Raw genomic sequence first — 12317 nt, forward strand, 5'->3', positions numbered from 1 at the left:
CACAGGAACAAAATATTAAGACTTATGATTATAAGTTACAACACCTTGTGGCTTGAATGCGGAAAAAGTGAATTGTTGACCCAGATCGGTTTGGGAAAAAAAGGATCAAGCCTGGTTTGTTGTTATTTATAGGATTTCTGAATGAGGCCAAGGAATACACATTAATTGATAGAGTATATGGTCGAGTAAATGTGAGAAATTGAAATGGACCATAACAGTGGAACAAGTTCAGCCTAAAAACAGCCTCCCGTTTTCCAGATTCACCCTCTTGTTCACATACAAGACACAAGGGCATGAACGCCATAAATCAAGAGTTGCTTCCAGACACCAGAACCTTTCCAAGATATTTATCAGTGATCAGGGTATCAGAAGCTCCCTCAGCATTCCTGAGTGCAAGGACACCCAGCAGCCCAGAAAAGAGTCCCGGTCTTCACAAGACACCGACAAACCACAGCACATGAGTGCCACAAAATGCCTGCATTGATGAGTTTGCATTTCTGCCAGGCCATGGTTGTTTATTCAGCTCTCCCTGACACACATCTAACAATCAAATCTGCCCAAATGCCATCTCCAAAAGCTGCCGCCAAGGTCAGATGAAACCAGCCTCAAGACCTGGATATGACACTGCAGAGTCGTGGGAAAGAAAACACTACCCACACAATGACTCACCACACTGGGCCAGGCAAGAGCTGCTAGCAGGTGAATGCCCCAAGGCCATGGGACAAGGATGTCCCGCCCCTTCAGGACCAGCATAAAACCCAGCCCAGAGCCTCTCTCCCTCACACACTTCTCCTCACTCCTTCTCCTCTGGTGCTGACAAGGTGAGCCCCCCAAAGCCCTGCCCATCCTTCTGCTCCTGCATCCCTGACCACTCTCTTTCCAGTATCCTCAACCCCAGCCTCAGCAACCCTCATGCCTCCCCACAGCCCCAAAACAGCCTCCACACTCCCTCACCCTCCTGCATCACCAACCACCCCTCACACCCCCACACCCCTGCCCTGCCTCACCCCCCTCTCTTCCAGGGACCCTCCACACCACACCCATGGCCTGCTACGACATCTGCCGTCCCTGTGGACCCACCCCGCTGGCCAACAGCTGCAACGAGCCCTGTGCCCTGCAATGCCAGGACTCTCGTGTCATCATCAACCCTTCCCCTGTGCTGGTCACCCTGCCAGGACCCATCATGACCTCCTTCCCCCAGAACACCGCCGTTGGATCCACCTCCTCGGCTGCCGTGGGCACTGAGCTCAGTGTGCAGGGACAGCCCATCTCTGGTGGATTTGGTGGCTTTGGTGGCTTTGGCTATGGCCGTGGATTTGGCTATGGGCTGGGCTGTGGCTACGGGCTGGGAGGCCTGGGCTGCTATGGCAGAAGGGGTGGCTACATCTGCTAAGGATCCTCCCCAGCACTCCTGACACCAACCACCCACTCCTTGGAACACACCCCAGGCATTCAGGTCACCTCCAAGGCTCTGAAATGTACTCAGCACTTCCAGCTCCTGCTCTCAGGCCCTCAAGCAAGGCAGGAGCCAAGGAGCCAATCAGGACTGGCTGCAAACATGGCCCATCTCCATTCCTCCTCTTCTCCCGCGCTGTGCTCTGCATCGCCCCTTTGGCTCTGTCCAGTTCTCTCTGCTGCAAACACCTTCTCCCAAGCCAGACACCATCAGGCTCCTCTGCTGAGCTGCTCCACCGTGGAGTAGGAAGGCCTTGATGGTCTGGCCCAACCATCTGCAATCAAAGGACCTCAGCTGATTGTTGCCCTACTTGTACCTCAGACCAGCTCCCTTGCACTGGCTGATCCTGAGTTTTCACTGTTCTACCTCAATAAAGTTTTCCTGCATCATAGCTTTATATGTGTCCACCTTCTTGATTCTCCTGAGACTCTTCCAATCCCTGCTCAGAACTAGTCCAGCTTTATAGACACCACTGGGGTGGGTGTAAAAGTGCTCCAAGATCACTTTTACATGTTACTTCCCCAGTTCTATTACCAACTGGCACACTTTGCTCTTCCAGTGCATTCCATCAAACCTTCAGCTACAGAATCACAGGCTTGGATACGCTAATTCAGATGTATCCCTGCCTCTGGCACAAGCCCCTCTTTATCTTGAAGGTGGTGTGTTCCCTCTGGCTGGGCACCAGTTGCTCCTGTCCCTCATCATGTTCCCAGCACAATTACATATCCTCTCAACCAGGTCCACGCCTTCATTGTCCTTGGGGGTGCAAAGTTCAACACAGAACTCTGGTCTTAGTACAGGAGAGCAGAGGGTGAGATTCCCCCACTCTCTTGTGCTGTCTACACTGAGGGGATGAGCCCAGGGCACAGGAGAGTTTAGGGTCAGTGAGTACACACAGCTGGGGCACCTCCAACTCTTCATCCAATTCCCCAGTTCCTCCTCCCTGGGGCTGGTCTCAATCCCCTCATCACCCAGCCTGCATGTTTGGGATTGCTCCAATCCAGGTGAGGGAAATCCTGCCCCTCTGCTCTTCTCTGCTCATACTAGAGAACTGTGTTTATCTCTGTATTACTAGGACCACGGAGGAAAAGACCCTGATGGATAACATCCAGAGTATGTCCTTGAGGATGATTTGGGGCTGAAGGTTTAGGACAGCCATTGGCCATGACTTTGGGGCATTTTGTCAGGCAGCATCTCTGGCAAATCATAAGGTGGGGAGTGTTTTGCTTCCCTCAGCTCTTCAGTGTCATGTCCAGCTATTGAGGCCATGTCTGTGGCATCTTTTAATGAATTGCTATTGGTTCCAGTCCTGTTGGATGAGGGTGAGGGAACAATATCATGTACCTGGACTTCTGCATAGCATTTGTTCCTGTAGCAGAAGGCATCTCCATATTCAGTCTAGAAAGATGTGGAGTTGTGGTTTGACTATGCGGTGGATAAGGAATGGATGGGATGGTCTAACTCAAAGAGGACAGACTTAGTCAAGCTGTTGTGGTCACTAGCTCCATGTGTGTGGAGAAAAGGGATGGCTGGTGATAGGCTAAAGCTCCTATATTTTTTCCTATTGAGTGGGATGTCCAGCAAAATCAGAGACCAGAACAAGCTGAGTAATACAGTTGATTGTCTGGAGGGAAGGGATGCAACAGGTTGGGGCAGTGGGTGTCAATTTCATGAAGTTGAACATGGCCAAGTGCAAGGTCCTGCACTCGGTTTGGAGCAATGCCAAACATGACCACAGATTGGGCAATGAGGGGGTTGAGAGCAGCCCAGAGGAGAAGGACCTGGAATGTTGGTGGATGAAGAATTGAACATGAACACTCAGAGACCAGAAAGTACCTGCGTCCCAGGCTTAGCCCCACAGCATGGGTAGCAGATGAGAGCGGAATTCTCTCCCTCTGCTCTGTTCTTCTGAGACTGGAGATGTGTATTTGGAAGATACGGACCTGCTGAAGCAGAGCTATAGATAGACAGGGAAGATGGTGAGGGTCTGAAGCAACTGGTATGCAGCCAAAGTGAAAACAAGACTCATACATGTTTTGTACCAGAGGCAGGGACAGATCTGTGTTAGTGTATCCAGGCCTAGGATCAAGCAAGTGAAGGCTTTGTGGGATGCCATGGAAAAGCAAAGAGTGCCAGAGGGTGCCCATGAAGGAAGAGGACATTTCACAATGCTGCAATGCAATACAACTTTATTGAGGCATAAAGACAAGTGAAAATCATGAGCAGCAAGTAGAAGAGGTTGGGCTGAGGTACAAGTAGTGAGACCATCAGCCAAGGTCTCTTCCTTGCAGGTGCTTTGTCCAGAGCATCAAGGACTTCCTGATATACAACTGGAGAACCCCGATGCTGGAGGCAGCTGATTATCACTGGCTTGGGAGAAGAGGTTTGCAGCAGAGGAGCATGGACAGAGCTGAAGAGTAGATGCAGAGCATGGAGTGGGAGAAGAGGAGGCAGACAGGCCATGTTTGCAGCCAGCCAGGGCTGGCGCCTTGGCTACTGCCTTGCTTGGTGCCCTGAGAGCAGGAGCTGGAAGAGCTGAGTCCATTTGAGTGCCTTGGCTCAGACAGGCATCCTCAATAGCAGGGAGTGGATGATTGGTGTCAGGAGAGCTGCTGAGGGTCCTTAGCAGATGTAGCCACCCCTTCTGCCGTAGCAGCCCAGGCCTCCCAGCCCGTAGCCATAGCCCAGCCCATAGCCAAATCCACGGCCATAGCCAAAGCCACCAAAGCCACCAAATCCACCAGAGATGGGCTGTCCCTGCACACTGAGCTCAGTGCCCACGGCAGCCGAAGAGGTGGATCCAACGGCGGTGTTCTGGGGGAAGGAGGTCATGATGGGTCCTGGCAGGGTGACCAGCACAGGGGAAGGGTTGATGATGACACGAGAGTCCTGGCATTGCAGGGCACAGGGCTCGTTGCAGCTGTTGGCCAGCGGGGTGGGTCCGCAGGGACGGCAGATGTCGTAGCAGGCCATGGGTGTGGTGTGGAGGGTCCCTGGAAGAGAGGGAGTGAGACAGGGCAGGGGTGTGAGGGGTGTGAGGGGTGTTGATGCAGGAGGGTGAGGGAGTGTGGAGGCCATTGTGGGGCTGTGGGGAGGCATGAGGGTTGCTGAGTCTGGGGCTGAGGATGCTGGAAGAGAGGGGTCAGGGGTGCAGGAGCAGGAAGGTCAGGGGCTTGAGACTCACCTTGTTGTCAGCAGGAGCAGGAGAAGAAGGAGTGAGGAGAAGTGTGTGAGGGAGAGAGGCTCTGGGCTGGCTTTTATGCTGGTCCTGGATGGGTGGGTCAGCCTTGTCCCATGGCCTTGGGGCATTTTTCAAAGCAGCAGCCCTTTGCTATCCCAGCGTGGTGAGTCATTGTGTGGGGAGTGTTTTCTTTCATGCAATTCTGCAATTCCATGTCCTGACCTTGAGGCTGTGTCCCTCTGACCTTGGCAGTAGCTTTTAAGTGCAAGAATTAGTGGCCATTATCTTGTTGCTGGTGACTTTGTGAACATGTTTAAGATTCAAACAACCCTGAGGACTACGGATGTGTCATCAAGGAGGACATGCCATGGCATAATAACCTAATTTCCCATTTACCTTCTTTTCTTCTGCCTGAAAGAACCCCGGTTCTCTCAACTTCTCCTTTTTTAGATACTCTGGTCTTTCCAGTGTCATGACCTCCTGGTACTGCTGTTGGTCAACCGCATCCATGTCCTTGTTGCACTCTGCAGCCCATGTAGTGCACCAGTAGTGCATGGCAATATGGTTGACTTCCTCATCCTCCACATATCACTTTTCCTATTAACTGCTTTCTAATCCTCTCCTGGTGATTTCTGGAGCTCTTTACATCAGAGGCTACATGGCCACCTTATGATCCATTTATGTTTCACCAGGATCACAAGGTCTTTCCCTGTTCGAATGCTCTTGTTGACAAGGGAATGGCAACCGGTGTCATGTGCCTGGACTTCGATCAGGGCCTTAACACAGTCTCACTGGACTTCCTTATCTCTAAACTGCAGACATGTGGGTTTGAAAAGTTAACTAATCACTGGATAAATAATTGTTTCCCTGATGCTTCTTCCCCTTATCCTCCACAAGGTTTCCTTTCCAAGTGTCAGTCACAGCCCAGCACTGTGACCCCAGAGTGTGACCATACTGGGTCCAGTTGAGATGAGCACTACAGACGAATCAACACAAGACTGTGAGGAGCATAGGACACCTCCCTAAATCATATGGATTGCTTTTCCATCTCCAGTGGCAAAGACCAGGAATATAGACATACCTGGACAGATGTAGCCAAAGTAGGGAAGACAAGAACATGGTCAAAGGGGCAGATGCTCAGCCCGAGAACACCTGCAAAGCTTAGAGCAGCCTAAAAGATCTGTGAGGAAACGGGGTCCCTCTTCACCACACAGCACAACAGTGCCATTGGGGTGACCTCACTGATGACACCACATCTACACAAGGCTTTGGTCACGTCTTCAACCCATCCTGACATAAACCATCAAGACAGCATTTAACCTCTAAGACACTTAAAAGCTGCCGCCAAGGTCAGATGGACACGGCCTCAAGAGAAAGGTGTGGAATTGCAGAATCCAACAAAGTAACACCAACACCATGACAGTGAAGGAAAGAGCAACTCATTAACTGTCCATTTGTAATTACTCATTTTACTAGTAGGAACACAATATTACTGACAGGAGAGAAGTTATGAAACCCTTTGGCTTGAACGCAGAATAAATGAATTGACGTCACACACAAAGCTGGGAAAAAAAGGGATGGGCCCGAGTCTGTTGTTGTGTTTTGGATTTCTAAATGACACCAAAATTACACTTTAAATGACAGAGTAGCTTGTTGGATAAATTTTAGAAATCTCAATAGACCGTAACATAACAACTAGTTCAACTTGAACAACCTCTACTTTCCAAGACCTTATCTCAATGCCATTCAAGACACATGGGCAAGAGCTCCGTTTCATTCATCAGGAACTGGGGCACTGTGACCTCTCCAAATTGTTGCAGTGACCTCCCCAGGACATCAGCAGCTCCCACAGCACTCCTGGGTACAACACAATGACCCATGGACATCCAGGGGCACAAAAAATGTCACAATCTTCACCAAGCACACACAAACCACAGCACATGTGAGCTACAAAATTACCTCACTGATGATATTATAGCTATGCTGCTTTCATTGTTTATTCAGCCCTCCCTGAAATGCATGAAACAATCAAATCCTCCCAAAGACTAGCTCTCACTCTGAAACAGCCTCCAAGGTCAGATGGACAGCGACTCAAGAGCTGGATATGACACTGCAGAATTCCGTGAAGGAAAACATTCCCCACAAAATGATTCACCACGCTGGGCCAGGCAAATACTTCGACCTGCAAAATGCCCCGAGGTGATGGGACAGTGCTGACCCGCCCCTTCAGGACCAGCATAAAAGCCAGCCCAGAGCCTCTCTCCCTCACACACTTCTCCTCACTCCTTCTCCTCCTGCTCCTGCTGACACCAAGGTGAGTCTCAAGCCCCAGACCCTCCTGCTCCAGCCCCCCTGACCCCTCTCTGCCAGCACGCTCAGCCCCAACCTCAGCAGCCCGCACACCTCCCCACAGTCCCACAACAGCCTCCACACTCCCTCACCCTCCTACATCACCACCCCTCACACTCCCACATCCCTGCCCTGCCTCATCCCCCTCTCTTCCAGGGACCCTCCACACCACACCCATGGCCTGCTACGACATCTGCCGTCCCTGCGGACCCACCCCGCTGGCCAACAGCTGCAACGAGCCCTGTGCCCTGCAATGCCAGGACTCTCGTGTCATCATCAACCCTTCCCCTGTGCTGGTCACCCTGCCAGGACCCATCATGACCTCCTTCCCCCAGAACACCGCCGTCGGATCCACCTCCTCGGCTGCTGTTGGGAGTGAACTCAATGCCCAGGGACAACCCATCTCTGGTGGATTTGGTGGCTTTGGTGGCTTTGGTTATGGCCGTGGATTTGGCTATGGGCTGGGCTATGGCTATGGGCTGGGAGGCCTGGGCTGCTATGGCAGAAGGGGCGGCTACATCTGCTAAGGACCCTCAGCATCACTCCTGACACCAGCCACCCAATCCCTGGAACATACCCCAGACATTGAGGACAACTCTCTAGTCCAAGGCTCTGGAATGGGTTCAGTGCTTCCAGCTCCTGCTCTCAGGGCACCAAGCAAGGCAGTAGCCAAGGGGCCAGCCTGGGCTCCCTGCAAACATGGTCTACCTGCCTCCTCCTCTTCCTCCATTCTCTGCTCTGCATCACCCCTTGGTCTATGGGTGTTCTCCTCTGTTGCAAACCTCTTCTCCTAAGTCAGAGACAATCAGGTACCTCCACCATTGGGGTGTTCCCACTCTGGGGTAGGAAGCCTTGGTGCTCTGGCCACACCACCTGCAAGCAAATGACCTTGACTGGTGGTCACTCTACTTGCTCTCTTCCAGTGGATGTCCATGACTTTCCAATGTTCTTTTAGCTCAATAAACTCTCTCGCATTGCGGCATTTTGAAGTGTCCTTTTCTTCACATGCACACACTGGCACACTTTGCCTTTCCAGTGCATCCCACAAACCCTTCACTTTCTTAATCCCAGGCCTGGATACACTGACACAGGTCTGTCCCTGCCTCTTGTACAAGTAATATATGAGTTTGTTTTCACTTTACCTGCACACCAGTTGTTCCAGACCCTCATCATCCTCTGGGTCCATATTCGGCTCTGTTTCAGCAGGTCCATATCTTCCATATCCTCTGGTGCTCAGAGCTGAAAAAATTCAAGTCTCTGAATATCAGCCAGAGGGTCAGAATCACCCTCCCATCTCCTGCCTACGCTGTGGGGATGAGCCCCGGATGTGGAGGTGTTTTGGTCTGTGAGTGCACATGTTCAATTCTTTGTCCACCAACACCCTGAGTCCTTCTCCTTGGGCAATCAATCAACTCAATCAACTCATCTCCTATCTAATATCCATTACTGAGATTGCTACGTGTCTGAGGGGACAACATTCCCAGTGCCCAGCTCATTATTCAGGATGCTGAACAGAGGTGTCCGCATGGATCTGACTCATGGGCTGCAGTACTGGAGATTCACCTCCATTTGCACTTTAGGTCACTGATCAGAAGCCTGTGGCTCAGCCTCAACCACTCTCAGGCCACTCACTGCACTCTCAGACAACCTGGACTTGCTCAGCTTCTCTGAGAGTGTAGAATGGGGAGGCATCTAAAAGTCTTTACAGAAGGATTGTGTCAACAGCAGTCAGAACTCTCTCCTCATGTCCAAACTGAGTCACTGGCACAGAGCAGACACACAGCTCAACCAAGCACCACTTCCTGAAGGGAAATCCTCCAAGAGAAGTGGCCTCAGCTCTAGGCTCTTGACACATCTCAAGACCCCAAAGACCTGGCTCACCCCTCCCCTGCTGCTGCTCCCATTTTCATGAAGGGCAAATTCTTCCTGAAAAGTTTGATAGGGTTCCAACACTGGTGAATGACAGAACAGCAACTGATATCATGTACACGGACTTGTGCAAAGCATTTCTTCCTGTGGCAGACAACATGTTTATCTCGTCCTGGAGAGATGTGAAGTTTATAGCTGTAACATCAACTGTGGGGTGGAAAATGAGTTGGATGGTCTCACTCAGAGAGTTGTGGTCAATGTCTCCATGTCTGTGAGGAGAAGAGGGATGAGAAGTGACTTACAGAGGCTCATATTGGGACCATTATCACTTCCCATCTTTGTCAGGCATAGGGACAATGCAATTGATTGTCCCCTCAGCAAGACTGGGAATATGACATCAAGGTGAGTGGTGTGGTTGATTGTCTGGAGGAAAGGGAAGGCACCCAGAGGGTTCTGGACAGGCTGGGGAGATTGGTTGGTGTGATTGTCATGAAGGTCAACAGGACCAAATGCAACATCCTAAATCTGAATTGGAGCAACCTCATTAATGGACATTGAATGTGTAATGAGTCATTAATAGCATCCCAGAGGAGAAGGACTTGGGGTGTAGGTGGATGAAGAATTGATATGTTCCAGTCATGTGAACCCACCAAACAGAAACTGCCCATGCCATGGGCTCATTGCCACAGTGAGGGCAGCAGGTGAAGAAGGAATTCTGACCTTCTCCTCTGCTCTGCTCTGGTGAGACAGGAGTTCTGCACTCAGCACTGGGGCCTCAAGGGTTAGCACCTGCTTGTGTGGATCTGTATATGGGCTAAAGAGTTAAGGAGGGACTGAAGTAACAACTGTATAGCCAAAGTAGAAACATGGCCTAGGAGGGGCTTGTGTCAGATACAGAGATATATCTGTCTTAGTGTATCTAGGCCTGGGATCAAGCAAGTGAAGTATTTGTGGGATGCAATGGAAGAGCAAAGTGTGCCAGTGTGTGCCTATAAAGGAAAAGGAGACTTCAGAATGCTGCAACGCAAGACAATTTTATTGAGGCAAAAGAAAGTAAGGGGTCATGATGGTAAGAGGAAGGCAATTGATCTGAATTGCAAGTAGGGCAACCGTCAGCCAAGGTCCTTTCCTTGCAGGCAGTTTGGCCAGAGCATCAAGGACTTCCTTCCCCACAGTGGGTACAACCTGATGGTGGAGATTCCTAATGTTCTCTGTCTTGGGAGAAGAGATTGGGAGTAGAGGAGAATGGACAGAGCTGAAAGGCAGTGGGAGAAGAGGAGTAGGAGGCAGGTGGGCCATGTTTGCAGGCAACCTGAGCTGGCCCCTTGGCTACTGCCTTGCTTGATGGCCTGTGAGCAGGAACTGGATGTGCTGAGTCCATTTGAGAGCCTTGTCCAGAGAGATGCCCCCAATGCCTGAGGTATGTTCCAGGTGGTTGGAGTCAGGACAGCTGGGGAGGGTCCTCAGCAGTTGTAGCCACCCCTTCTGCCATAGCAGCCCAGGCCTCCCAGCCCATAGCCAAATCCACGCCCATAGCCAAGGCCATAGCCAAAGCCACCAAATCCACCAGAGATGGGCTGTCCCTGCACACTGAGCTCAGTGCCCACGGCAGCTGAGGAGGTGGATCCAACGGCGGTGTTCTGGGGGAAGGAGGTCATGATGGGTCCTGGCAGGGTGACCAGCACAGGGGAAGGGTTGATGATGACACGAGAGTCCTGGCATTGCAGGGCACAGGGCTCGTTGCAGCTGTTGGCCAGCGGGGTGGGTCCGCAGGGACGGCAGATGTCGTAGCAGGCCATGGGTGTGGTGTGGAGGGTCCCTGGAAGAGAGGAGGGTGAGGCAGGACAGGGCTGTGGGGGTGTGAGGGGTGGTGATGCAGAAGGGTGAGGGAGTGTGGAGGTTGTTGTGGGGCTGTGGGGAGGCATGAGGGCTGCTGAGGCTGGGGCTGAGCATGGTGGAAGAGAGGGTTCAGGGGTACAGCAGCAGGAGGAGCAGGGGCTTGAGACTCACCTTGCTGTCAGCAGGAGCAGGAGGAGAAGGAGTGAGGAGAAGTGTGTGAAGGAGAGAGGTTCTGGGCCGGCTTTTATGCTCGTTGTGGATGGGTGGGACAGCCTTGTTCCATCACCTTGGGGCATTTTGGAGGCAACAGTTGTTGCCTGGCCCAGCTTGGTGAGTCATTGTGTGGGGAGTATTTTTCTTCCTGCAACTCCACAGCGTCATGACCGTTTCTTGAGTCCAAGTCCATCTGACCTTGGCGACAGCTTTACTGTGAGAGATGGTATTTGGGAGGATTTGATAATTTGATGTGTGTCAGGGAGGGCTGAATAAACAACCAAACCAGCAGAGTTGCCATATCATCAGTGAGGTCATTTTGTGGCAAGCATGTGCTGTGGTTTGTGGGTTCTTTGTGAAGACTGGGATTATTTTTTGTGCTCCTGGATGTCCATCAGTCATTGTGTTTCTCCCAAGAATGATGAGGGAGCTGCTGATGTCCTGGGGAGGTCACTGCAATAACTTGGAATTGTTTTAACTTGTAGGAGTTTAGTTTATAGGAGTGTTCCTAAGGTTGAAAGAGGCCTTGTGTCGTGAATTGGATCAAGAAAGAGCATCTGGCAAAGTAGAGGTTCATCCAGTTGAACTTGTTCTGTTGTCATGGTCCATTTGGATTTCTCATCTTTACATGACTTTGTAGTCTGTCATTTAAAGTGTATTCCTTGACCTCGTTAAGAAATCCATTAAACAAAGACCCAACCCAGCTTGATCCACTTTTTCCCAGTCTAGTCTGTGATATCCATGCCTATACCTCATTCAAGTCATAAAGCTTCATATCGGACATCCTTTTAGTCCTAATTATCTGTTCCTGCTAGCAAAACCCTGTAATTGGTAATGCTTGGTCAGTGTAGTCCTCTTCCCTCCTCTGTCACGGTCTGGCTGTTCCTTTTTGTAATTCTGCAGCTGCATGTCCTTTTTTTGAGACCATGTCCATCTGACCTTGGCAGCAGATTTTAAGAGTCTTAGAGGTTAAGGGCAGGTCTTGATGGCGAGTGTCATGGCGGGCTGAAGACACCTCCAAAGCTTTGGAGAGATGGAGCACCATCAGTGAGGTCACCCCATGGCACTGGTGTGCCCTGGTTTTTGGGTGCATTCTGAAGTGGGAGCCCCAAACCATCACAGCTCTGTCAGGATTGTCTGACTTTGTAGGAGAAGTGCTTGTGAGGAACTTCCCTTTCCACTATGTTCTTTCCATCCCCACCACGTTGCCAATATTCAGAGCCTGTCTGTATTCCTAGACTTTCCTGCTGGAGATGGGAACTGGATCCCTGTGATTTAGGAAGGCCACTCATGCTCCCCAATGCCTTGAGTTGGTTCATCCTTAGCGCTCATCTCAGCTGGGACAAGAGAGGTCACACTGTGGGGTCACAGAGCTGGGCTGTGACTGACCCACGGAAAGGAAAAATGGTG

The 12317-nt window shown here is 51.1% G+C and overlaps 5 protein-coding genes across 6 annotated transcripts in view; 2 read left to right on the forward strand and 3 right to left on the reverse strand.

Annotated features, from left to right (window-relative positions):
* The window catches only part of LOC116996264 (feather keratin B-4-like), a 93901-nt gene that overhangs the window by 40437 nt on the left and 41147 nt on the right, over nt 1-12317 (reverse strand). The gene's annotated exons all lie outside the window — the stretch shown is intronic.
* On the forward strand, nt 1043-1393 carry LOC116996312 (feather keratin B-4-like). The gene has a single exon (XM_033059751.1). The coding sequence runs from the start codon at nt 1043-1045 to the stop codon at nt 1391-1393; it is 351 nt and encodes a 116-aa protein (XP_032915642.1).
* LOC116996334 (feather beta keratin-like) lies at nt 4079-4429 on the reverse strand. Its single transcript, XM_033059806.1, has one exon. It carries the CDS (start codon nt 4427-4429, stop codon nt 4079-4081), a length of 351 nt encoding a protein of 116 aa, XP_032915697.1.
* LOC116996338 (feather beta keratin-like) lies at nt 7163-7513 on the forward strand. The gene has a single exon (XM_033059821.1). The coding sequence runs from the start codon at nt 7163-7165 to the stop codon at nt 7511-7513; it is 351 nt and encodes a 116-aa protein (XP_032915712.1).
* Nucleotides 10319-10654, reverse strand: LOC116996417 (feather beta keratin-like). Its single transcript, XM_033060006.1, has one exon. It carries the CDS (start codon nt 10652-10654, stop codon nt 10319-10321), a length of 336 nt encoding a protein of 111 aa, XP_032915897.1.

The sequence above is a fragment of the Catharus ustulatus genome, chromosome 1 (assembly GCF_009819885.2).
Source record: "Catharus ustulatus isolate bCatUst1 chromosome 1, bCatUst1.pri.v2, whole genome shotgun sequence".
In the NCBI taxonomy this organism is placed as follows: Eukaryota; Metazoa; Chordata; class Aves; order Passeriformes; family Turdidae; genus Catharus; species Catharus ustulatus.